The sequence below is a fragment of the Megalobrama amblycephala genome, linkage group LG3 (genome assembly GCF_018812025.1).
Source record: "Megalobrama amblycephala isolate DHTTF-2021 linkage group LG3, ASM1881202v1, whole genome shotgun sequence".
Lineage (NCBI taxonomy): Eukaryota > Metazoa > Chordata > Actinopteri > Cypriniformes > Xenocyprididae > Megalobrama > Megalobrama amblycephala.
Genome location: NC_063046.1, coordinates 43,767,014 through 43,793,713, shown reverse-complemented (window position 1 = coordinate 43,793,713; position 26,700 = coordinate 43,767,014). Strand labels below are relative to the sequence as shown.

Genomic DNA, 26,700 nt, shown 5'->3' with positions numbered 1-26,700 from the left:
GTGCAAACCTGTGCTGGCAGGCATGTACAGACACAATGAGATTATGCAATCCATATATAAAACTGAGGTTCACTTTTGACATGATATGCTAACTTTTGAAAGACAACAGTCAATTATATAGTTATAAACAAATGTACTATATACAGTGTATAAACGCACATGTTTCTCAGATTAATTGCAGTTTAACCATCATAGAATGAAAGTTAATCATTTGTACAGGTTTTAGGCCCTATCACTTTAAACATTCAACCATTTTTAACCATTACAGCACAAGAAGACACAAAAGAGAACTCAATTCAGAACTCACACACTGTTTTCTGTGCACAAACACAGAGCAGCACAGACAGCATGCGAACACTGAATTTCGTTACCTTCTGCATCTATTGGTGCTTGAATGGTCACATACATGCAAAATTATCATCTCAGTTAGTATCTTAATAAACACAGTCGCTTATGGTTTACATCAGGGGTGTCACATCCTGCTCCTGGAAGGCCACTGTCAGGCAGAGTTCAGCTCCAACCCCAATTAAACAACTGAAACAGCTGATCACGGTCTTACTGGGCATACTATAAATGTCCAGACAGGTGTGTCTATTCAGGCAAGTCCACTGCAAGACAGTGGCTTTCCAGGACTGAGTTTGGACACCCCTGGTTTACGTGAACTAAACAATTGAGAAAGAAAACAGATGCGTATCGTTATATTGGATCCGTGCATTAGCCCTTAAACTGACAGCAGCCTAAACTTCCAGCTGCTGTCTGTAACAATGCTCAACAAATCAAACAACAAAAAGAGAAAATCACTTTTGTAGCTTTAACAAAGATTAATTATTTTTAATTTATACAGTGAAGACTATACAGTGTTATTTTACATTTGATAATTAAATTATTCTACCTGAATACTGTTAGACTTATATGAAAAACAAAGCATTGTTTAATTTGTATATTTGTTCTATTGTATTTATCTATGCTTGTAATTTGCTTATTATTTTCTACATTTTTCTACATGTTATTTCTTTCCAAATAGAGCTATTCAAGTCATCTGGAGAAATTGTTTTCATATCACAATATATAATCGCAGAAAAACTAAATATTGCCAGTTTTCTATTGTCAGTTTTCTTCCAATATCGTGCAGCCATAGTTGGCAGCAATGCTGCCTGAAAATAAAGTGTCCCGTGTATCATCACCTGAGTCATACATCAACAGTGCTGTTTGCCAGAGAAAAAGAAAGATATAAGAAAATAAGAAAAAGAGAGCGGGTGAGAGATGCTAGAAAGTTATCAAATGCTTTAAACCAACCTTTTTCCTCACACACACATATAAATCTATCTCTGCTTCAACTATGATAAACAAATGAGTCATCTAGGGCTTGCTGAGAACACTGACTCACTAACGCTGCATTCTCTCACTCCCCCTGCTGCAACACACACTCAGCCAAGTACATAGCAGCCCCTAAACAAAGTGGATATAAAAAACGCGAAACATTTAGGGCAAAGGAGTTAGAGAATGCAACAGGAAGGTGACGGCAAGAGGAGGAGGGCCATTACAATAAAGATGTGTTTTGTATAGTTCACCCAAAAATTACAAATTCTCATTTACTCACCCTCATGTCATTCCAAACCTGACATTTTTTCCCTTTTTTTTAACAGAAGAAAATAAGGAAAAAAAGACAAAGATATTTTGAATATTTCATTGTATGGACAAAAAAAAAAAAAAAAAAAAAGACTACATTTTGTGTTTTACAGAAGAAAGAAACTAATTCAGGTTTGGAGCGACAAGGGTGAGTAAATGAATAAAGCATATCAAATTTTTGGGTAAACTAACCCTTTTAATTTACTCAGTAGTAGTCTGAACTATTGTTTAGAACAAACGTTTTTCTAGATCGTTAAGCAGCATGGATGGAAAGTCTGATCAAAAAGGAAAGAGACATGATTTTAAAAGACATGACTGTCAAGAAAAACTATCAGAGTTGTGTTAAAGATTGCTTACCTTTAGTCGCTGCTGTAAGCCCCTCAGACTTCATTAAATCTATGCTGGCATAGGCACCGTTCTCTGGGGGAGGAGCGCTGGAGGATGGCAAGGGAAGCGCATCATGAGCGTTCCCAGGCCGGAGATCGTCTCTCAGGTCTAGGGCGATGTAGTTCAGGCCATTCTGGTGTTCCACAGTTATAGTCCTTGCAGACCTCACAGAGGGAGTATTGGCTCTATCTGATGTGGTTCCCAGCGTTACATCACTACTGGATGTCATGCCATCAATCCAAACGCAGTCAAAGTTTTGTCCCTTGTTGCGGCCCACCTGCTGAGCCCCACCATTGCTAGGTACGGTGCCATTGGTGTCCGGGCCACTTCCACCTGACGCTTCCGAAGATGTGACAAAGGTCTCCGAACTGTGTCTCCGCCTGCCCTGGGGATCAGCACGGACAACTTTGGGCTCAGTCGGGGGGGTGAAGGGGAAAAACTGTTGTTCCAGAACACACAGGTGCTCAAGCATGGCTGTAGGGCTCTTCGACTCATCCTCAGGGCCAAAGGACATTTCTGTGTAGTCGTCAGGTTTACCCACCATGAGCCCGCTGCAGTGGGAGGATGAGGAGGGCCGGATATATGAAGGAGGATTCCAGGGGGCCACCAGAGAGGGCCGAGGGGACCGACTCTTTGGTGGAAGGCCATCCACCTCGACAGTCATGTAGTCCTGCGGCAGAGGGGACTTTCGTTGCTCCCGGTTAATACTGAGGGTTGAGGGGGAGCCTTCAGCAGACAACGGGCAGGCAGAATATGTGGGCCGATCCCCAAATTCAATATTTATGTACTCTCCAGGGCTGGAAGGCCGCACTGCCGCTTCACCTGCTCGCAGAGAGCCGTGCAAACTTCGCCTTCCCAGGGGAAGACGGTTCGGCCGAATGGCACGGCGGTCCGTGAAGCTATTATGCTGAGAGGACTCAGAAGGTGGGCACCTGCTACTGCGATCTGGGGTGGCTGTGGGTGAGATGTAGAGTGGTTTCACTGGGGAACTCATGGGAACATAATCATCATGCTCAACTTGGTCTCTGGATGGAGCTTTGTATGAGCGAGGAAGGGAGAAATATGGACTGTAGGACTTGGGGACACCAGGAGTGGTCAAGGCATAATAATTCTCGGTGGAAACCTTTTGAGCATTAGCTGTGGAGCTGCTCTGAGACATATCCATATATTCTGCATTTTTGGGGCAGTCAGAGGCTCTCTGTCCCTCTGCTAGTCTGCTAATGACAGGGCTGGAAGGGACGGGGGAGTCAGTAGCGCCACTCCTACCTGGGAGCATCATCATGTAGCCTTGAGAGTCCATGTGCTGGGGAACATTTAGAGCAGCACTTCTGACTTGTGGAGAGGCAGAGAGGAGGATATTTGGTTGCATAGGCATGTAGTCTGCATCACTAGTGGAGGGCAGCACACCTGCCATCATGGGCATGTACCCATCATCCTTGGGTGCATCAGCAGGCCGTAGGCTAGGGGGGCGGTCCTGGCTGTGTTCAGAACTGGAGCTGTAGTCAGAGCAGAGGGAGGAGGAGGTAGAGACAGTCTGGGCACTGCCGCTCCAAGAGCTACTCTCAGCCACAGCCTCGTCCAGCGAGAAGGTGGTCTGGGTCATCTTTTGATAAACAGCTACTCCAGCAGCACTAGCGCCCCCAACCTGCCTGGAGAAGGAGGGGGTCCGCCTCCTTAACGACCCCGGTCGTGAATCTTCATCAGCACTCTCATCTCGGGTTGCTTCAGCCGCGCTCGTTCCGAACACGTCGCGATTCCAGCCCATAGCCATGTAGTCATTGAGGCAGTGCTCCTCACGGATGGGTGGTGTGTTTCCCAGGGAGTCTGGGGTGTTGCTGCGTACTCTGAAGTAGCGGAAGTCCCCAGGGCTGGAGCCATACTCGTCAGATGAGTTGAAACCTCCATCGCTTGGGGATCCACAAATGGATGCACTGGAGGGGCGAGTGATAGTGTCTGACACAGAGCCATGCCCGCTGCTGCTAGACATGCTGATCGGACTGGTGGTTGAAGGGAAGTGTGACACTGGCAGCGAGGCCGAACGGGCATGATAAGTGGAGCCCGGTGGGGCACGAATGTAGCGGGCCCCGGCCCCACTGCCACTTTCCTGCCGGCTCAGGTTAGCACGGGCTGTGTTGAGATGAATAAGGCTACCTGTCACTGAGCGAAAGGGACGGTTCATCGTGCTCTCTCCCTCGCTGGAGGTGCGGAATCGATATCCGTTCGCTCCACTGCTCTTCCTACTAGATGGAGTGCCCACCACAGACTCTGTCCGAGAGCGCCGCTGGAGTCCTGTTTGACTGGGCGGGAGGTTGCCCAAATGTCGCCGCGTGGTGATGAAGCCCATCGGGTTGGTGCCAGAAGACTGGCTTTTGCTTCTGGGCCTGAACTCGGCAAATGCCTTCAGCGCTTTCATGGTCTCTAGAATGGTCTCGTGCATGTTCTGAGCCACCACAGAATCATCCACCTGCATCCAAACCTCCCCAGGTCCTATTGAAGAAGAGCGGCCAACCTCAATAAAAAAGAAGCTCTCCGAATGGCCACAGCGTCTGATATTCATCAGCTGCAAGTTTACGCAAGGAGTCTCAGAGTTCAGCTTCACCAGGTGGATGCTTTTGGCCGACAGACAGAGCCTATACACACCACTTAGATTCTTTGTCTGTCCCAAGCCCTTTGGTTTAACGTTTACCTGCCACACTTCCTTGAAGTCAGTCCCTGGGGTCACAGTACCATATCCATCGTCAATTTCTTCCGCGTCCAGGTGGCCCCTCTTCTCCTCACTCATAAGCTCGCTGAGCGCCTGGTACCACTCCTCCTGCTCCTGCTCATTCTCAGCGACAATCGCGAAGTATTCATCCTTAGTATACAGAGCAATGAGATGTTTATTCTTTGAATCCGCCCTTTTATTCACAGTGAAACACTGGTAGAGATAGATCACTCTTTTGGGGGGAGAGGCGCCAGCTGAGGCGGCGGCGGCAGCAGCGCTCGAGCGCTGGGTGTTTCGGAATTTCTTCTCGCTGTCGTAATATTCCAGTCTGCTCGGCCCCAGATGACTCGACGCCCGCAAGACGAAAAACCTCTTATGGCCATGTTTCTGCTTTCTCAGATAGCCGCACTTCCTAATTTCGTCCGACACAGCGGAGCTGGTGTTCACAGCAGGGGAAGCTGAGGTAGCCTGTGTGTTGCTCGCAGCAGAGTCCTCGTGCGCCCGGTTCAGAGAGGACGTGGACCCTTTCCTCGCCGGTGAGTCCAGGTGCTGTTGATGTTGATCACTCTGTTGATGAAAAGCAGCGCCGCCGACATCTAGTACGGAAGGGGGTTCCCCGACAGAGGTGTCGCCGTTCGCCGCTGCAGCTGCAGGTTTAGTCCCGATAGCCCGCTGTTGCGTTTCCAGCATCAACATAGTGGCTTTGTCGTCTTGGTAGTTCGCGAAATTTGCCATCAGATAAGATATTTAAGGTCACTTTACCTCATACTTTTAGACCGAGACCCCATGTTTGTTTGGGGGGAACCGTGTCTCAAGCGGCGCGCGTCTCCAGCCCTCTTCTCAGTGTTGCGCTTCTCTCGGCCGCCACATGAAAAGCAGATATCCCAGCCAATGCTCCTAGAACTCAATGCCAGCAACTGCAACATGACCACATTTACCCGATCTATTATCGGTAGATCCTCCTAGCGGGCTACCAATCTGCTCCTCGCGCCCTGTGTACACTACGGAGCACAGCACAAACAACACATGACTCGTGCGTCATTCGCTGGTGGGTGGGAGGAGGCGCCCGATTGAGCTAAACGTGTGATTGAAAGCTTTTGCGGCCAATCACGATGGGCCGTTTCGGTTTTACGTCAATGTGACTGACCAATGGCTTCACTCGGAGTTTCATCGAACTGGCAAAGTGACGTCTGATGATTGATAGGAGTTTTGTCCAACGATATGATGCAAAGCAGTTTGCGTCATAGGATATCGAGCGTTCATTGGCTGTAGCGTCTGATTGAAGGGTCATCCGTCCTATCACAGCCGTTTGTTCAAGGTTCCTTGTTGCTCGGTGTTGTTTATCCTTTTCGTGATGCGTTTTAGCTAGTTTACTATTTACTGCAGTCGATTGTATCTAGTTACCTTTGTTACATGTTTGCCAAACACCAATGAATACACCATTTTATCCCATTATTGTTGTATTTTGCCGGTGATTGGTATATATAACAAAAGAAGTCCGAATTTGTAACGTACTAACTTGCAAGTCGCTCGTGTTACACTGCCTACAGCGACTGCTGGCGATTGAAGGTGTTTTGAAAGTGTGCTGAGAGAACGATCTTGTAAATTTACAGTGCTTCACATTTCTGTGGGAAAGACTCATAACATCTTCATCTTGCATATCAAAAATCAAAACTGTTAAAGTCAGAAGCAGAGAGATTAATAGCAGATTCATAACTACATATCAATGCCTAATTGATGGATACATGATCTTACTTTCTACTAGCCTTTATAAATTGCTATCAATTTCAGTTATGACATGATATAGCTATATATGACTAAGCAAATAAATAAATGCTATTATGTGTATGTATATATATATTATATATATACAGTTGTAAGAAAAAGTATGTGAACCACTTGCAGAATCTGTGAAAATGTGAAAAATTTTAACAAAATAAGAGAGATCATACAAAATGCATGTTAATTTTGTTTAGTACTGTCCTCCTGAGTAAGATATTTTACATAAAAGATGTTTACATATAGTCCTATTAGTCCACAATGCTCCAGAAGGAAACACGATGCACTAAGAGTTGGGGGGTGAAAACCGGGAAACATGCAAGTATCTTCTGTTGCTTCAGGCGGGCAGTACTAAATGAAAAGCAATGCTATTTCAATAAAATAAGAAAAAATTGGACATCTTCATCCTGTTCAAAAGTTTTCACCCCCCAACTCTTAATGCATCATGTTTTCTTCTGGAGCATCAGTGAATGTTTGAACCTTTTTTAATAGTTGTGTTTGAGTCCCTCAATTGTCCTCAGTGTGAAAAGATGAATCTCAAAATCATACAGTCACTGCTGGAAAGGGTTCAAATATGCAAAAAATGCTTAAAAACTGAAGAATCTGCAGGAACTGGAGATTTTTTCTGAAGAACAGAGCTCAGTTTAACTGCTCAGAACAAACAAGGTACTCATGAATAACCATCACACAACAAAACAAAAACAGTCGTAGATCATCCAGGTAACCACATACATACCACATACTTCACATACTTTTGAATGGGGCCATTTGAATAAATTCAGCATGTAGTTTTTTTTCTTGTGGACTGTATGTAAACATCTTTTAATCTTTTATGTAAAATATCTTACTCAGGACTGTACTAAACAAAAAAATAACATGCATTTTGTATGATCTCTCTTGTTAAAATTTTTCAGATTCTGCAAGTGGTTCACATACTTTTTCTTACAACTGTATATATATATATATATATATATATATATATATATATATATATATATATATATATATATATATATATACGTGTGTATTAATTTTAAATTATTAATTACTAATATTAACTGTTTATATTCTATATATTCCATTACATTGTAATACCATTTGTTATTCAAGTTTAAAAACCATTCTATTGCCATCATGTCTTATTCACATGATGAAACATTTCACTCCGACACTCTGACCTGCTGAGTAAGTAGTTCCTTATTGGAACTACTAATTGGAACTACTATAAGGTCAATAACAATTTAAAACGTGTTTTGGTGAAACTGATGTGAGGATCAATTTTGATTGTTTGTTTAATTGATGGCCAATTGGCATCGCAGTAGCTAAGAGTTCAAGGTAGTTCAGAGTATCATATGAGAGTTTCATTTTCAAAAGATGTTGCTAATGTGGTTTTTTTTTCAGTGCAATTGATCTCCCCTGCAGAGACATTGATGCCACAAGCACAGTGTGACTCTTATGAAATACCAAAAAATTATTACTGAAAATATAATTAGACTGATATAGAAAACAGCCATCCAAAGTTAACTTTTTTCAGAACGTTTTACAACTTTCACACACCTGAAACATGGCGATTACTATGAGAGAATGAGAAGAAATGGTTCATAATTATTAAAAATCACTATCTATAACGTATTGGTGGGTAATCTTGCTGTGAGTTTTTGAACAGGTTTTGAGAGAAGGTAATCTGGTTAGGGGTGACCTGGTGGCTCTGCAGTCTTATGTAGAGTCAGTACTGGATAATCCACATAGGGCATGATAATGTAGGTCGCCATCTGCTGCGTTTACTGACATCCTAACAAGAGGGCACTGTTATACTGTATTTCTGTGCTTTAAATATTATAGGGGCTATGGAATTTCTATTGCATATTTAACAGCAAACCATTATAATACAGTACATACACATTAGCACATTCAGAATCGATAGCTATAGTTTTTTTAAAAAACATGACGCTGGTATTTTCAGATATTATTTTTTTATTTTTACAGTACATATGGATTTTTTTTTTTTTTTTAAATAAAACAGTATTTGTCTAAAAATACATACACTACCATTCAAAAGTTTGGGGTTAGGACATTTTTTTTGAAAGATATTCCATTCCAAATAAATGTGGTTTCTGAACATTCTATAAAATATTTCCACAAAAATATCATGATTCACACCTGGTTTCAACATTGATAATAAGAAATGTTTCTTAAGCAGCAAATCAACATATTAGAATGATTTCTGAAGAATCATGTGGCACTGAATACTGCAGTAATGATCTTTGCCATCACAAAAATAAATTACATATTAAAATATGTAATAATATTCCAAAAACACTGAAACAAATCTCACCAACAAGAAACTTTTTAACAGTAGTGTATAAAGCTAATCCTGCTTCTAAAACCACCACAATATAATATGGATTCATGCATTGTAATACATAATTTGATATTCTGTGTCACCTGGTTTTCATGGTTATCCTATTATTATGGATTATGCGTATTGATCATCTATGTAGAAAACAAACAAAAAAAAATCATATAATTTAAATCGAGACTGTAGTTATCCCCTGAACATTTGTACATCTAAAATTATAATATTCAAATCATCACAGGGCCATATGCCCCATATTAATACTGGTAGCACAATTATGTGGGCTTTTCTAGTTTATCTCAATATTATATTTACTATTTTCTTCAGTCACAGACAGGTTTTCTAAGAGGGATAATCCACAAGTGAATTGACTTATGTGTTAAGTCTTTGAGCCGGACCTGACGCCCCTCTCACTGAGTAATGGATTCCCACAGGGTAAATTTAGCTCTTAGTGAGACTTTGGTTCATTTCATAATGGTCCTTCTTATAGAGAATAGAGATATGTGGCCTCTCAGACAGAAATGAGTCTTGTGTTTCCTACAGCTGTACATGTTTAAGATGAGTGATGTGAACCAACAAGACTCCAAATGAAAGGTTTATCTAATGAGACACTGAAAAGCCATGTAGGTTCAATATGCTTTGATACACTGAAAGCTTCTTCAAAGCAAATGTTCTACCATTTGAGTCTGACTTTCTACCATAACAAAAAGAAGTCCCTGTTCAGTAAACTGTACACACAAGCTTGCTTCATCAGATGTTTTTAAATGAAAAACAGACTGAAAACTAGCAAGAACAAAGTTTTGGTGCTCTTGTTCTCCATTTCTCCACCTTCCATTTCTTTCTGCGTACAGGTGTGGGTTCAAAAGGCAAAGGTTAAAGGTCATCAGTGATGGTGGATCAAGACATTGCCCTCATCGGATAGCGTGAGCTGAGCCACCTGACGCACGGTGGAGATCTTCCTCACCGCCTTCTTAAGCAGCACCTTAAAATCTTTGGATTCAACTCTGTAACAGAAAAACAAAGTAGAAACACACCTTAGTGTATCTAATACATCACCAAATGACATCCCTTGTTTTTGAATGTCTATCAAAAAGTTTTATTCCAAAAACAACAAAAAGAGAAAAGTATATTTAAAGGGATAGTTCACCCAAAAATGAAAAATCTGTCATCATTTACTCCCCCTCAAGTTGTTCCAAACCTGTATACATTTCTTTGTTCTGCTGAACACAAAGAAAGATATTTGGAAGAATGTTTGTAACCAAGCAGATCTCGCTCCCCACTGACTACCATAGTATGGTAGTCAATGTGGGGGGCGAGATCTGCTTCTGTCTGCTTAGACAGAATTTTCATTTTTGGGTGAACTATCCCTTTAAGAAAACATTAATATCAACTTCATTTAACCGTTATATATCCGTTATATATCTTAAAAAGTATATAAATTTTACAAGGTTTCATTTGTTCAAATTAATTGTCTACATAAACTGACAATTAACAATAATGCAACAAAAAATTACATTATGTCACTTGGGAAAGCAAAACATTTAGACATGAAACATGAAACACTGAGAACAAACAAGACATTCAGAACACACAAACAGAAACATAACAGCATGCCAAACATAGCCGACGATCCATTTTAAAAAGCCGGCTATCCATATCTGAGGAGTGCCATCCAATCTGAAAGGAGAGAGCTTTAATAACCACTATCTTAGGCAAGTCACAAATATTCAAGACCAAAAATATCTATGAGGCTGTACAAAGTTACCAGAAATTATGACATCACCAAATCACAGACATACACAACTTCATTTAGATTTAAGGGTTATTTTGGTAAAAATCTATTACATAAAAAGTAAACTTTACATTAAAAAAACTTCACTACAAATTTATAAAACTGACAATTGCAGACATGAACAGAAATAAAAAAATATATATAGTGGAAAGATAAAACAGTAGGATAATGTAGTATCATTTGAGAAACATTACTTGAAAGTAGAAGAACTGAGTCTTGTGTATGGTTGGAGAATGAAACCCAACCAAAATAGGAAAAATTGGCAACGACTTCCCACAATGACCTTTTACCCCCCATCCTTTCATCCTCCCCACCTCCCTCAACTCCCTGTGCCACATTGAGTAATGTTATACATTCTCCATGCATAACATTACCTCAGTTTTTCTTCTTTGCAAGCTGTGCTTCTGCTTTCCGCTTCTTGTATGCGGCTATCTCCTCCATCTGCAAGCCATGAGCCATTTGCCTGAAAAATACATTGGAGAAAATAAACAGAAGACACACACACACAGACTGCAGGACACAGGCCGCGGAAAGGCCTCCCCTTACCCTGACTTTAGTATGGGTGGCACGGGGAGCGGTTTGGTGAAGCCGTCCCTCCCGGTGAGCCAGTAAGTTTCTTCTATACCCTTGCCCTGTGGAGAACAGAGTAAATAGATGACCTGTCGATCTAAACCCATCAACTTCATTCAAGTTGAGAAAAGAAATCATTCAAGAATTATTTTGCATTGTTTTGCAGTTCTGATCCTCCTACTTTGTTGGATGGCGCTAATAAAATAAAGAGTATTTACTGCATTTTGGGAAAAATGCATTATTTAATTCCTGCCTGATCTACAACAACTACATTATTTATACGGTTATCATCACCACTGAACCATTATATCATATAATGCAACATAACATACTGTACACTACCATTCAAAAGTTCTGGGTTGGTAAGATTTTTTAAATGTTTTTATAAGATCGTCTCTTATGCTCACTAATGCTGCATTTAAAATCACAGTAAAAACAGTAATATTTTGACATATTATTACAATTTAAAATGGCTGTTTTCTATTTGAATATTTTTTTAAATGTATTTAATTCCTGTGATCAAAGGTGCATTTTCAGCATCATTACTCCAGTCTTCAGTGTCACATGATCCTTCAGAAATCATTCGTGCTGATTTGGTGCTCAAGAAACATGCCTTATTATTATCAATGTTAAAAACAGTTAGTGCAACTTATTTGTGGAAACTGTCATCTTTTTTTTCAGAATTCCTTGATGAAAAGAAAGTTCACAGCATTTATTTAAAATTAAAATCTTTTGTAACATTGTAAATGTCTTCATTGTCACTTTTGAGCAATTTAATGTATCCTAGCTAAATAAAAATATTAAAGGTGCCCAAGAATGCTTTTTCACAAGATGTAATATAAGTCTAAGGTGTCCCCTGAATGTGTCTGTGAAGTTTCAGCTCAAAATACCCCATAGATTTTTTTTTAAATACATTTTTTTTAACTGCCTATTTTGGGGCATCATTAACTATGCACTGATATTTTTCAGCGCGCTGCCCCTTTAATTCGCGTGCTCCCTGCCACACAAGCTCTCGATTATATTACAGCACATTTACAAAGTTCACACAGCTAATATAACCCTCAAATGGCTCTTTACAAGATGTTCGTCATGCATGCTGTATGCATGCTTCGAATTATGTGAGTAAAGTATTTATTTTGATGTTTATATTTGATTTTGAATGAGTTTGATAGTGCTCCGTGGCTAACGGCTAATGCTACACTGTTGGAGAGATTTATAAAGAATGAAGTTGTGTTTATGAATTATACAGACTGCAAGTGTTTAAAAATGAAAATAGCGACGGCTCTTGTCTCCGTGAATTCAGTAAGAAACGATGGTAACTTTAACCTCATTTAACAGTACATTAGCAACATGCTAACGAAACATTTAGATAGACAATTTACAAATATCACTAAAAATATCATGATATCATGGATCATGTCAGTTATTATTGCTCCATCTGCCATTTTCGCTGTTGTTAAAAATATCATGATATCATGGATCATGTCAGTTACTATTGCTCCATCTGCCATTTTCGCTGTTGTTCTTGCTTGCTTACCTAGTCTGATGATTCACCTGTGCAGATCCAGATGTTACTGGCTGCCTTTGTCTAATGCCTTTCATGATGTTGGGAACATGGGCTGGCATATGCAAATATTGGGGTGTACACCCCGACTGTTACGTAACAGTCGGTGTTATGTTGAGATCCGTGTGTTTTCCGGAAGTCTTTTAAACAAATGAGATTTACATAAAGAGAAAGCAATGGAGTTTGAAACTCAATGTATGTCTTTTCCATGTACTGAACTCTTGTTATTTAACTATGCCGAGGTAAATTCAAATTTTGAATCTAGGGCACCTTTAATTTCTTTAAAAAAAAAACTGACCCCAAACTTTTAGTGTATAAACAAGTAATTGTGAGACAAACGATATGAAATCTTTTGTCCTACAGATGAACTCAGAGCTCACCTTCATTTCTGTTCGGGCTCTCAGCTCTACTTTGTACCCCAATTTCAGCTGCATCAGGATATTCACTGTACTGGAATGGACATGGATTCTATACGCTGCAAACACACACACATTTTAAAAGGTTAGTTCACCCAAAAATTAAATTCCTGTCATTAATTACTCACCCTCATGTCGTCCCAAACCCATAAGATTTTCGTTCATCTTCGAAAGACAAATGAAGATATTTTTGATGAAATCCAAGGGTTTCTGAAGCACACATAAGCAGCAATGTAACTGCACATTTTGAGGTCCAGAGAGGTATTAAAGACAAAGTGAAAGAAGAAAGTGACTACAGTGGTTCAACCTTAATGTTATAAAGTGACAAGAAAAACAAAAATAACAAATTTATTCAACAATTTCTTCTCTTCTATGTCAGTCTCCTACGCAAGTTGACATAGTTAACCCAGTGCTGCGCTTCCATTTTTATATTCGAACACCGGCTCAGTATTGGCCGACGCTGTACACGTGAGCAGCACGATGCATGCGTGTGATACTGAAGCAGGAGCTGGCCAATACTGAGTCGGTGTTCTGACGTAGAACACAGAAGCGCTGCACTGCGTTCACTACATCAATTGCATAGGATACAGACACAGAAGAGAAGAAATTGTTGAATAAAGTCGTTATTTTTGTTTTGTTTTGCGCACAAAAAATATTCTTGCTGCTTCACAACATTAAGGTTGAACCACTGTAGTCACATTGAATATTTTAACAATATTTTTACTACCTTTCTGGACCTCATAAGGACAATGACATTGCTGCCTATGTGTGCTTCAGAAACCCTTGGATTTCATCAAAAATATCTTAATTTGTGTTCCGAAGATGAATGAAAATCTCACGGGTGTGGAACGACATGAGGGTGAGTAATGGTGAACTAACCCTTTAAGTGTCTTATTTTTAAATGAGCAATTTAAGAACAATTTCCATGCCTGGCAAAGCAAATTATACAATTGATGACAGTCACTGAATTTCATTGATTATGCAGATGTTAATCATTTTAATCACTGTTAAAATGTTTAATGAGACGTATCTTTATATATATACAGTACATATTAATCTTTGAAATGCAGAAGCAGAACTGTTTATGGTGAAATTAAGTGTCACATGCTTACGCAATCCTGTAGACTCCATTCTAGAAGCAGTGGTAACCGTATCCCCGAACAGACAGTACCGCGGCATGGTCAAACCCACTACACCGGCCACACAGGGACCTAAAGAGAAAGCATACATAACGTAAATTAAACTTTCTACATTTATTACATTTAATCTTGAACCAAATGGCATGAATCAGCCTGACCTGAGTGAAGTCCTATTCGGATGCGGACTGGAACATCAGGCATATGCCTCATTTTGAAACTACCAACAGCACTCAGGATGTCCAGGGCCATGTTTGCAATCTCGGCTGCATGTCGGTTTCCATTGGGCACGGGCACACCTGATGCCACCATGTAAGCATCACCGATGGTCTCCACCTGCACGCAATGGAGACAGAGACACTTTCATTAGCAAACTGAAATATCACAGTATTTATTACAACAGTTTCACACGGTTACAACAAACCAGTGAAATCTCTGTGGAAGCAAACGCATTTGCTTATACAGTTATTTTTTATAAACAATGAAAAAAATGATTTACTGACTTTTTTACTGAAATTTTCTAGTGTTACCTTATAGACGTCATGATTGCCGATTACGGCATCAAATGTTGTGTAAAGGTCATTGAGGAGGTCAACCACCTCAATGGGCTCACTGTTGGCTGAGATTGTGGTGAAGCCAACGATATCACTGAAATAGAGACTGACACTGTCAAAATGCTCTGGTTCGACTGTAGTGCCCAGCTTCAGAGCCTCTGCCACTGACCTACAGAGGATTACGCAACAAAAAGAAAAAACACTTTAAAACTGAGCACAAGTGAATGAAAGCGGTTCCATGTTTATTTCTCTACTTATTTCTTAGTGTGATGGTAAAGTCATTACTGCGACTGAGTATCGGTTGCTTACGGGGGCAACATTTGTGTGAGGAGTTTCTCAGTCTTTTGTTTCTCTATTTCCAGCTCCTCTGTCCTTTCCCTGATCAACTCCTCCAGGTTGGAGGAATATTGCTCCAACATTCGCAACATGGAGTCTATGATGTTGGTCTTTTTCCCTTTATTAACATTCTTGAACTGTAAAGAGAATAAGAGAGATACAAAGAAAGGCAGAGTATATAAGAATACTGAGCTCCAAAATGATCCCAAAAGCATTTTGCTATTTGTCTCCATTGCTTGGTTATTCAGGGACATACGAATGTCAGTAATCTCTGTTATAATTTCAGTCTTACAACTTTAACTGCTCTGTAAATATGTTTGTAATTTTACAGTAAAATACTTTAAAATGCTACAGTAAAAACCTGTTAAATGATTAATTTTAGGTCACGTTACCATATAAATAACAGTAAAAGGATTAACATTGCACTTTATGTAATTTAACTGTTTAATACTGACAAGGAATTACCATGTAACCTTTCAGTGAAAACCAGTAGAAAGGATATTACCAGAAGTTCCTGCATGGCATTACATTTTAAATAAATTTTAATAAATTTGTTATCACTAATGTACATTAGAGGGTGATTTGTGTTACATTTCAAAATGTTTATTGCCTTCTTTCAGTGTGTTACCCTGATGTTACATGAGTATTTTATGGACAGACTATTTACGATTCAACATGTGGCTTTCTATTTTACCACCTGTATTACTATGGTGATTATCAGGACATTTTAAGGTAAAAAAACACTTTTGACATTATTTCACCTAATAAATGATATTATTAAAATATGAGTTGTAATAAACAGGCCATACTGGAAGTATTGTCACAGTATTTTTTGTTTTGAATTTCTGGCAACCAGCTAGATTTTTTTAACAGTATTATTGATTTCTATGAGAGAATAGGAATAATTTCATGTGACTTTATGGTGATGGTTTGGCAGTATTACTGATGTTCACCTGGTCAAAGATTTCATCAAATGTGGGTCTTTTCTCTGGCTGTTCATTCCAGCATTGCTTCATAAGTTGAATACACTCCATTGGCGCGTGGTCCGGAGACACAATGGGCCGGCACATTGGAGGAGGCTTCCGGACCTTCTTGATAATATCTATATTATCCAGATATATTAAAGATTCACACTTAACATAAAATACACTTTTGCAAAAAAAAAACAATATAGTCAAATAATAGTTATAGTACAGATCAAGGGTTTTCAAAGTAGGATCCTATGGGGTTTAGGGAAAAGTTCAGAGAAAATCAATGTGAAACAGAACAATTGAAAAAAAATAATACTATTGCTTGTATAGTAATACAGTGTTGAAATTTATTTGAAAGCAAATTTTCCAGATATTTGACACATATTTAATATACAGCAGCTTTTATACTAAAGGAAGGGGGCCTTTGCAAGGGGATCATCATGTTTGTGTGTCTGTGTCATCAAAAAGTTTGAAAACCTCTGGTATAGATGGTGGGGTCATGTGACTTTACCATCAGAAGACTGCTCCAGCATACAGAACGGGGGCCCTCGCATAACAACCTCTTGCATGATGATTGCGAAACTGTACACATCACCAGGGTGAGTGCCATGCAAACCAGGGTAGGACCCTCTCAATATCTCAGGGGCCGTCCATAGCAGGTCTATTGGGGTTAAAAAAAAATTACATTAACATGCTATGTAGGAGAAAAGAATATGGAAACGCATTGAAATAATAAGAAAAGGCTCACAATAAACGTTACCTTCAGCTGGCGGTTCAACATAAGGAAACCTTTGAGATTCCAACACCTCATTGTAGCCATAGTCTGTGATTTTGAGCACAAAACGCCCATCAACCACACAGTTCCTGGATTTAAGCCTTCCATGACAAATGTTCCTATGGTGTAGATATTTCATACCCTGCATGCCAGTCATAAACACACACAAGCATACATGTGATGTAACTGCAAATGCATTTATGTAACAAAGTACACACTAGAGTACTGATATAAGAATGATTTTTTTAATGACCAATAAACACATTTAAAATTCATATTATAATTCATTGATTCTTTTTGTGACATGCGATTTGGGTATCAATTCAGAAGACATCATCAGTGTGTGCTTGCTTTACTTCAATTTATTCAACTAATTCAACTAATCACATTGTTAGTAAGAGTACCTTGATGAGGTCCAGAATGAGAGAGGACTTGAACATCCAGTCCAGTTTGACGTCGTCGTTGAGCAACAGATCTTCCAAGCTGCCACGCGAACAGTACTCTGTTACTATGGCAAAGACTCCGCAGTCAAGGAAGAAGCCTAGAAAGGGGTTAATGTTCTCGTGCCTCATATCTTTCATCTGGAGTACAAAGAACACTTGTGTGATTATTTGTATGATGAAATAAAGGAAATAATCAAAAACAGAGAGAACACAGAATGTAAAATCAGTAGCAAAACCAACCAGTTCAAAAACATCGCTGGTATTTGGAGTGATGCTCCGGAAGTTTCCGTATGGAAGTCGTTTCAGCCATGCCCAATCACCCTGCCAAATGAGAAACACTGTAAATGTTCAAAGTAGTATACATTAAAGAAGACTAATATTCCACTATTTTTTTTTTTTTTTTTTTTTTTTTTTTTTTAATGAAGTCTACATAAACAGTCATAATCTAGATTTACATGACCATTTTTAACCATTTCTCTGGCCCTTAGAAAAAAAATGCTGTTTTGATATTTTACCATTAAGATTTCTATTTGTAAATGACCTCTCTTGTGACTGACTAATCTCCATGTGCAATACTGTTCAAAACTTTGGGGTTGGTAAGATTTTTTTATTGTTGTATTAAAAAAAATTATATTTTTCCCAAAATACAGCAAAACATTGAACACAAAACATTGCAAAATATTAAAATGACAATTTTTAAATATTCTAATATGTAATTTATTCCTGTGATGGCAAAGCTGTATTTTCAGCATCATTACTCCAGTCTTCAGTGTCACATGATCCTTCAGAAATCATTCTAATATGCTGATTTACTGCTCAAGAAACATTTACTATTATTATCATCAATGTTTTGTAACAATGTAAATGTATTTACTGTAACTTTTGAACAATTTAATGCATCCTTGCTGAAAAATAAGTATTAATTTCTTTAAAAAATCTGTCATGGCTAATGGTTACAACATCAATTATAACTATGGCACTTTCTACTGATGTCGACTCATATTTGCATCTTTGTTTTCATAAATGGTCTGAGTGGACTTGGAAGGGATATTTTGGTTGTGAATGTTAAATCAACACTCAATTTTAAACTCATTTTAAAGTAAAATCAGCCAATTTGGATAACTTAGTTGTTCTTTTACCTCAAAAATGACAACATTTGAATTTTCGTAGGTGGCTGGCGATTGGCTAGAGAATGGAGACTTGAGGCTTCGCTCTGAAATGCTCATTCTCGTGTCGCTGGCCTTGCTGTCATCCAAACTGAGCTTCTGTTTTTTTAGATAAAAGTATTAATTATTAGCATATGTTAATGTTTGTTTGTTTGTGTGTGTATGTGTGTGTGTGTGTGTGTGCTACTGACCTTATTGCTCAGGGAGGGGTTGATGAAAGTGACGTCATTTAAAGTCAGTAAAATCTTGTCGGCTCCCCGCACCAATCGGATTTTATTAATTTTACGCCTATACACAAAGATTAGAAATATTGTAAAGAAATCTCCTGTTGTAGTCTACACACTCTGAAAAACATCACAATTTAAAGGGTTTGATCACCCAAAAATTAAATTTCTGTCATTAATTACTTACCCTCATGGCCTTCAAACCCGTAAGACCTTCGTTCATCTTCGGAACACAAAGATGAAATAAAGTCAACGTGATAAAAAAGTCAATGTGACTACAGTGGTTCAACCTTAATGTTATGAAGCGATGAGAATACTTTTTGTGTGCAAAAACAAAACAAAAATATCTTTATTCAACAATTTCCTCTCTATCCTGTCATTTTTCTATGCAGTATACAGTGAAGTCACATTGTACATTGTTTCTGAACACAAAAAGTATTCTCGTCACTTCATAACACTAAGGTTGAACCACTGTAGTCACACTGAACAGAATATTAAATATGCCTTTACTACTTTTCTGGTACTTTTGTTGCTTTTAATGGGAGATTAAAAAAAAAACAACTCAGATTTCATAAAAAAATATTTGTGTTCTGAAGATGAACGAAGGTCTTACGCATTTGGAATGACATGAGGGTGAGTAATTAATGACATTACTTTCATTCAATTTAGGTTATAATTTGTTGATGAATAGGCCAACCTGATGCAATAAGAACAGCCCATCACGAAGAAGATGAACAGAAAACCAGACAGGAAGATTAAAAATATATTGAAAAGATTCACACCTGTAACACAGAGGGTGATTGTTACATATGACGTAAAATGCAAGCATGTCGATGTGAGCGAAAACCACGTTATCATTTACATACACACTCACCTCCACTGCAGATCATCCCACGTGTAAACCAGCAGCTGGAATCAGTTTTCGGTGGCCCTGCATGGGGAAAATGAATCGACCGACCCAGAAAGCGCACCATATCTGTCTGCATCTCTATACGATGTGTAGGTTGTAACTCCCAAGAAAAGCCATCTGTGTCCAGCACCACATAGTCCAGCATGCCAAAGTCAGAAGAGTTTGCTTGTAGGCTAACACCTTTGAACAGCAGGTTTCGGGCATTTTGGGCGATGTTCCCCCCAGACATCCATTGACCTGAAGCCCTGACACTTTGCATAGCATGAGCCATGAACACGATGGAGGAGTAGATGGTGCCAAACAATGGGGACACCTGTAGAATGTGAAGGTTTTACATTAGCTATTAGCATAGAGACCATTTTACGCCCCGTGTAAACCATCTTTGTACCTGCTGTGGTTTAAGGTGCCTGGGCAGCTCTCCTTGCTCCTGGGCCTTTTCAAAAGCTTGGTAGAAAGACTGTTCCTGTGGAGACTCAATAGTGATGGTGAGCACGGCATCATAGGCTCGTAGCAGCTTGCTGTTATAGCGCAGGGCTGGCTGGGTAACGTGATGGTAGGGCAGACTGTAAAAGAGAGTATCGTAAGATATAAACACCAACGAGCCGTCTGTCATCCGCATGTCATGAGCTGTCTCCAATAGCATCTTCTGGGCTCCTCCACCAATCAACACCGAGTGCATAACGAGGATGACCACTGCAAAAACAAAAGCATTGAGAAGAAGAGAGGACAGGTAGAAAGCACAGTAGCAAATGAGCAAATCGCACAGTGGAAAACAAACAATCATTTGTATCTTATTGTATATTCATTTACGTCATTATATTAAATACAGTGGGATCCAACTGTCTGAGATGACTGTTTTTAGGGTGGTCCTGCTAATCATAACAAAAGCAAATTTGCGACCCTGGACCACAAAATCAGTCATAAGTGGCACGGATATTGTTATAGCAGTAGCCAACAGTACATTGTTCAAAATTGTTCAAATCAAAATTATCGATTTTTCTTTTATGCCAAAAATCATTAGGCTATTAAGTAAAGATCATGTAACATGAAGATATTTTGTAAATGTCCTACCATATATATATCAAAAAATTATTTTTGTAAGTAATATGCGTTGCTAAGGACTTAATTTTCTCAATATTTAGATATTTTTGTACACTCAGATTCCAGATTTTCAAATAGTTATTGACCAAATATTCTATTATACTAACAATTCATATATCAATGGAAAGTTTATTTATTCAGCTGTATAATGATGTATAAATCTCAGTTTTAAAAAAAAATTACCCTTATGACTGGTTTTGTGGTCCAGGGTCACAATTGTCATGTTAACTCCTTTTTTAGTAAAACTGATGACAAAAAATGTTATATTATAATAGAAGCATTTCACTAGTGGTCTTAGACATTTGGACCTCACTTTACACTACTATCCAAAAGTTTGTGGTCAGTAAGATTTTGAAAGAAACTAATACTTTTATTGATCAAAGATGCATTAAAATGATCAAAAAAGTGACAGTATAGACATTTATAATGTTACACATTTCTGTTTCAAATGTTGTATAAAATTCTGTTCTTTTGAACTTTCTATTCATCAAAGAATCCTGAAAAACAATGTATCAAGGTTTTCACAAAAATATTACGCAGCATAACTGTTTTCAACATTCATAATAAGAAGAAATGCTTTTTGAGCAACAAATCAGCATATTAGAATGATTTCTGAAAGATCATGTGACACTCTAGACAGGAGTAATGATACTGAAAATTCAACTTTGCATCACAGGATTTTTTTTAAAATACAGTATATTAAAATAAAAAGCGTTTTTATTGCAATATTACTGTTTTTACAGTATTTCCGATAAAATAAATGCAGCCTTGGTGAGCATAAGTTTTAAAAACATTTAAAAAATCTAACCGACTTCAAACTTTTGAAAAGTAGTGGAAATACTGATAAGTATAAGTATCAAAGCAAAGATTTGAAGTAAACTCATTTGGAGAGTAAATTATGAAATAACATGGAACTTGTAAGTGCAAAACAATAGTAAATGTTACAGTTTAACATGAGTGCAGAGTAATTATCAGGACATCATATGATCTGTGTTTTAAACTCACAACGGATATCCGCCACTTTCTTGACCTTGGCCAGGGTATTGCGCACGCTGGTGTGGTCATTACGAACGGATGCCACAATGCCAACAGGCATCCCGTGACCCCGCAGGGCATTGGCCAGCCTTATACCTGCCTCCACCCACACATCCTCAGCTGATGAAATGATGCCAACATGTGCCCAACTAAAGTGGCGCATGAAGCTCAGCAGCACAAGGGAGGGGAGGGGCATGGTTCGGGCGAATGTAGGGTGACTGCGGGCATCATCCAGCTCATTTCCAATACAAGACCAGGAAAACACTGCCTTATTCCAACTCTTTCCTAAGAGAGAGGCAGCTTCACAGTAGCCTGGGTTAACTGGACCGATAAACCCAGATGCCCGTTTATAGTAACCAAGAAAACGGGCAAAAGACTGAGATGTCTCACAGTCCTCCTCCAGGATGACATAATCGAACGTGATGCCCTGTGAGAGGAAGTGGTCCTTGTTGATGTGCTCCACAGCTAACCGCGCAGCCACGCCGGGCAGGGCTTTAGTGAAGAGAGGGTCACATGACCAAGGCCCCACCACCCCAAATCTAACAGTGGCAGCAGTGGTGGCAGGTAAGAGGCACAGAGTGCTTACAGTGGACCACAGTAGCCAGAAACATAAATAGGTGTGTTTATGATCATTAGTGAAATGGGAGCTTTGGTCAGGGGTCTGGAGTCCTCTGGTGGCCAATGCTGGAAGTAAGCTGAGAAAGGCACTGGATGGCCGTTGCATTGCAAGGTAACAGGTCAGCCACGCAGCTGGTGGGTTGGCACACAGTGGAGCTCCTTCACTGTCACATGAGAGATGCCCTCAATGTCAATCATTCCATCAGCTAACTAAGAGAAATAAACATATGTAAACTGACAGAATTGATAGAATTGAATTTTTTGCAAAAAAAAAAAAAAAAGATCAGTTGCATTATATGCAGTAATTAGCATTGTATGCAGCAAAAAATGCTTTCAGAACAGCAAAAATACTTTAATGAAGAAAGTGCATTGGATTAAATCTATACATTTGTGCTGGTTATTATAAATGGTGTAGGATTGGGAGTGAGAGGATTGCTGAAATCCTGTTAAGAGTACAGTATAATTCAGTAATGCTTAGGCTGGCTACCTCAGCATTATTAAAATAAAACATTTCATGCATTTAGACTACTGTCATGTTCAAACAAAAATTCTGCAGAACAACCATTGCTGTTAATCATATATTAAACTGGGTATCATAATCAAAGCAGAGTACATATGAAACTTACGGGACTTTAAATCTGATTATCCAAGTATGTCTGTGCTGCTGCTTGAGTTTACTGTGACCATCACAGCTGAAATACAGAAATGAACAAGTAAACCAAATTGTGAAAAAGCTGACAGTATAACCAACGATATTCATTATCATTATCTATTTACAACACTTTTTAAACTTATATGACTCATTTTTAGTGTTATGACTCTCAGTGTCAGTGTTAAAAACCACAGTCTAGCTTTACTAATTAGTGACACTAATAACTAAATTTATTACCTAACCACTGGATTTGACTTACCTACTCTAACTGGCAAAGTGATGTCTGATTGCTCATTTCCATAACTTGCTAGCTTCATCTATGCAAGTCCTCTCCATGGAAACACTATAAACATGTGCAAAAATCAGTGTAATCAATTATTTCTTGTTATTTCCAAATCTGCTATGAAATAAATCCAAATATGAGCAGCAAGTACGATCACGGCCTATCCAGAACTGAGTTACAGTTATAATCTTCTCTTCTGCTGCGCACCATGCCACTGCTGACCTCAGTGAATGACCTGAAGATTATATCAATCCAATTTTCAGCCTGTGTGATGGGCACATTGTAATGTTGTGCATGCTCTTCCAAATATAGCAGTTGCTGGTAATTGTTGCCAAAAATACATATTATTTTTACACAAAGAGTTGGTATAATGAATAGGATAATTTTAAAAAAAAAAGCAATATAGCTTAATTTTTTCAGGTGTAATGGTGGGACTTCAAAGTTCTGCCTATTAAAGGGTTAGTTCACCCAAAAATGAAAATTCTGTCATTTATTACTCACGCTCATGCCGTTCCACACCCATAAGACCTTCGTTAATCTTCAGAACACAAATTAAGATATTTTTGTTGAAATCCGATGGCTCCGTCAGTGAGGCCTGCATAGCCAGCAATGACATTTCCTCTCTCAAGATCCATTAATGTACTAAAAACATATTTAAATCAGTTCATGTGAGTACAGTGGTTAAATAGTAATATTATAAAGTGACGAGAACATTTTTGGTGCGCCAAAAAAACCCCAAAATAACGACTTATTTAGTGATGGCTGATTTCAAAACACTGCTTCATGAAGCTTCAGAGCGTTATGAATCAGCGGTTCGGAGCGCTAAAGTCACGTGATTTCAGACACGCGATCGACACAGAAGAATCATAACGCTCCGATGCTTCCTGAGGCAGTGTTTTGAAATCGGCCATCGCTATATAAGTCGTTATTTATTTATTTATTTATTTTTATTTTTTGCGCACCAAAAATATTCTCGTCGCTTTATAATATTAATATTGAACCACTGTACTCACATGAACTGATTTAAATATGATTTTAGTACATTAATGGATCTTGAGAGAGGAAATGTCATTGCTGGCTATGGAGGCCTCATTGAGCCATCGGATTTCAACCAAAATATTTTAATTTGTGTTCCGAAGATTAACGAAGGTCTTACGGGTGTGGAACGGCACGAGGGTGAGTAATAAATGACAGAATTTTCATTTTTGGTTGAACTAACCCTTTAATCCGGAAAAGGAGAAAGAAGAAGATAACTGAAGTACCTACACATACAATAGGGGGCAGTAGAATCCAATTTCCCGTATCTGCCTGGCGGATATTGTGGCCTGGAGCTCTGTGAGATTAGCTTGCTCTGTTATCGTTTTTTTCAGACATTTAATTTTGGTAAAGTTTGCTAAGTTTTAGGAACAAAAGTGACTGTACTTTGCGGGTCACTTTCACTATCTGCTCCATCTGTCCCTCCACCCTCTCTCTCTGTCCTCCCTGCAATCCTAAACAAATACTTTCCAGATAATTGCTTTCTTATGCAATGAGTGACCGAAATGAAATCCTTGATCAATCATAAAGTTGCAGTAAAGTCTTATTTTAAAAACTTTAAATATGCCATTTTCTCAGTTGTATGTGCTCACAATCAAAATAGATTTTGTTCCCATCCATCCATAATTCTCATAATTCACTCACCCTAACATGACCTGGCATCACTGTGGTCATCCAGAGTACATTTCAGTGGGGGAAAGGCAGCGAGAAAAGTCAGACTCATGTCAAAAGTAGTGCTGTGGAATATGGAAAAAGACTACTGTGGCTGATCTTAGTGCCTCACAACATTTCCTCGCTGCCATCCAAACCTTCCGCCATCAGAGCCAGTCCTGATGATAGTGATTAATAATATTGTGGAAAGGATGACCTCTGGTGACAGACTGGAGAAGTTGCAGGTCTGATGTGGCATTTAGATCTACGTAGTTAAAACTCGAGATATTTTGATTTGGACTATTCTTAGATCTACATGCCTTCCAGAATAGCAAATAAAACCAATATAACTTTTTTTAACCACTGATTAATAAGGAATGGAAACTCTCTAAATCATTCCAGACTAGATTCTAGAATAGTTATGATGGAGCTTATATAATACTTCAATGCCACATTTAGTTTAGAAGTAAAACAGATGGAGTTCAATGATATGCTATGAATCTTTTTTGTTGTAGTAACCAGCTAACCAGCAGACGACTCTAAAACATTGCTCAGTGATCCAATTATATTCCTGTGTGTGTGTGAGTGTTTATATAAATGTACATTATAAAATGGAATTGAATATGTGTATAAGAAAGTATTTATATATTTGTCTGTATATATATATATATATATATATATATATATATATATATATATATATATATATATATATATATATATATATATATATATATATGCTTTTTGATGCACCTTTGAAGTGTCAAGTCGGAAAATTATTGAGAAATTAGATGCCAAATATAGATCAAGGCTAAAAGGACACCTCACAGTAGGAGTGTTTTTTTTTTTTTTTTTTTTGTGAAGGGGCACCAATGGCAGTCCTGCCCAGCAAAAAGAGGCCAAAAAGATATGGCCACAGAAACAAAATACATATCTGGATTCATAAACCAAAGAAAAACTTGAACTTGATTATATGATCACAGTGCATTCGCATTGTATGAAAAATAACAACTTTCCCAGTTTGATAAAACTTCTTTTGTGTTCTATGGAGAAAAAATCGAACTAGTTTTGAGTGACATGAGCTAGATGATGAAAAAAAATTCAGGTTAAAGCAAATGATCTGCAAATGGTGTGACTCAATTGGACTGACCAAATTTAGACATATGGGTTGAATGATCATGATGCTACTGCATCAATGGATAAATACAATAGACAAAAATGAGCACAAAACTGAATAGGCACCTTTTTGACCAAGTCTCTACAATCTCTGCTTTAAGTTTTACAGAACTGAACAAATATGGGAACAGACGTGAATGTACAAGGCTAAATTGAAAATGAAAATAAACCATAGACATGTTTGGTGTGTTAACACAGCAGTCAGGCTCTGCTGATAGGAACTAGCAGGTCTTAAACCACACTGATGTTTGTCAGTTGAGAGGATGGTCTGGATGATCCACAACAGAATGTTCCCTTAAAGGGTTAGTTCACCCAAAAATGAAATCCTGTCATTAATTACTCACCCTCATGTCGTTCCACACCCGTAAGACCTTCGTTCATCTTCAGAACACAAATTAAGATATTTTTGATGAAATCCAAGAGGTTTTTTATCAGAA

At 38.6% G+C, this 26,700-nt stretch overlaps 2 protein-coding genes across 5 annotated transcripts in view; both read right to left on the bottom strand.

Annotated features, from left to right (window-relative positions):
- The window catches only part of LOC125265406 (insulin receptor substrate 2-B), a 29,193-nt gene extending 23,414 nt beyond the window's left edge, over nt 1-5,779 (bottom strand). For 2 of the 3 annotated variants that reach the window (XM_048185609.1, XM_048185608.1), the window contains exon 1: nt 1,987-5,779. In XM_048185609.1, coding sequence (XP_048041566.1) covers nt 1,987-5,455 — 3,469 coding nt within the window. In that variant the 5' untranslated portion in view covers nt 5,456-5,779. The remainder of the gene's footprint in view (nt 1-1,986) is intronic. The other variant, XM_048185610.1, reaches the window with a different exon arrangement.
- A 3,363-nt stretch (nt 5,780-9,142) lies between these two features.
- On the bottom strand, nt 9,143-25,323 carry gc2 (guanylyl cyclase 2). Of its 2 annotated transcripts, XM_048185607.1 has the most exons (21): nt 25,082-25,323; nt 23,093-23,158; nt 21,819-22,676; nt 20,101-20,405; nt 19,677-20,025; nt 19,500-19,584; nt 18,770-18,866; nt 18,552-18,677; nt 17,653-17,733; nt 17,374-17,550; nt 16,955-17,111; nt 16,706-16,855; nt 16,177-16,325; nt 15,197-15,360; nt 14,864-15,056; nt 14,495-14,669; nt 14,310-14,408; nt 13,162-13,256; nt 11,194-11,279; nt 11,022-11,110; nt 9,731-9,859 (listed from the first exon to the last, which is right to left on the bottom strand). In XM_048185607.1, the coding sequence occupies exons 3-20, from the start codon at nt 22,570-22,572 to the stop codon at nt 11,023-11,025; spliced, it is 3,330 nt and encodes a 1,109-aa protein (XP_048041564.1). In that variant the 5' UTR covers nt 22,573-22,676; nt 23,093-23,158; nt 25,082-25,323; the 3' UTR covers nt 9,731-9,859; nt 11,022. The 2 variants fall into 2 exon arrangements, with proteins under 2 accessions (XP_048041563.1, XP_048041564.1); XM_048185606.1 differs by lacking the exon at nt 11,022-11,110 and having other exon boundaries at nt 9,143-9,859.
- Between the last annotated feature and the right edge of the window lie 1,377 nt (nt 25,324-26,700).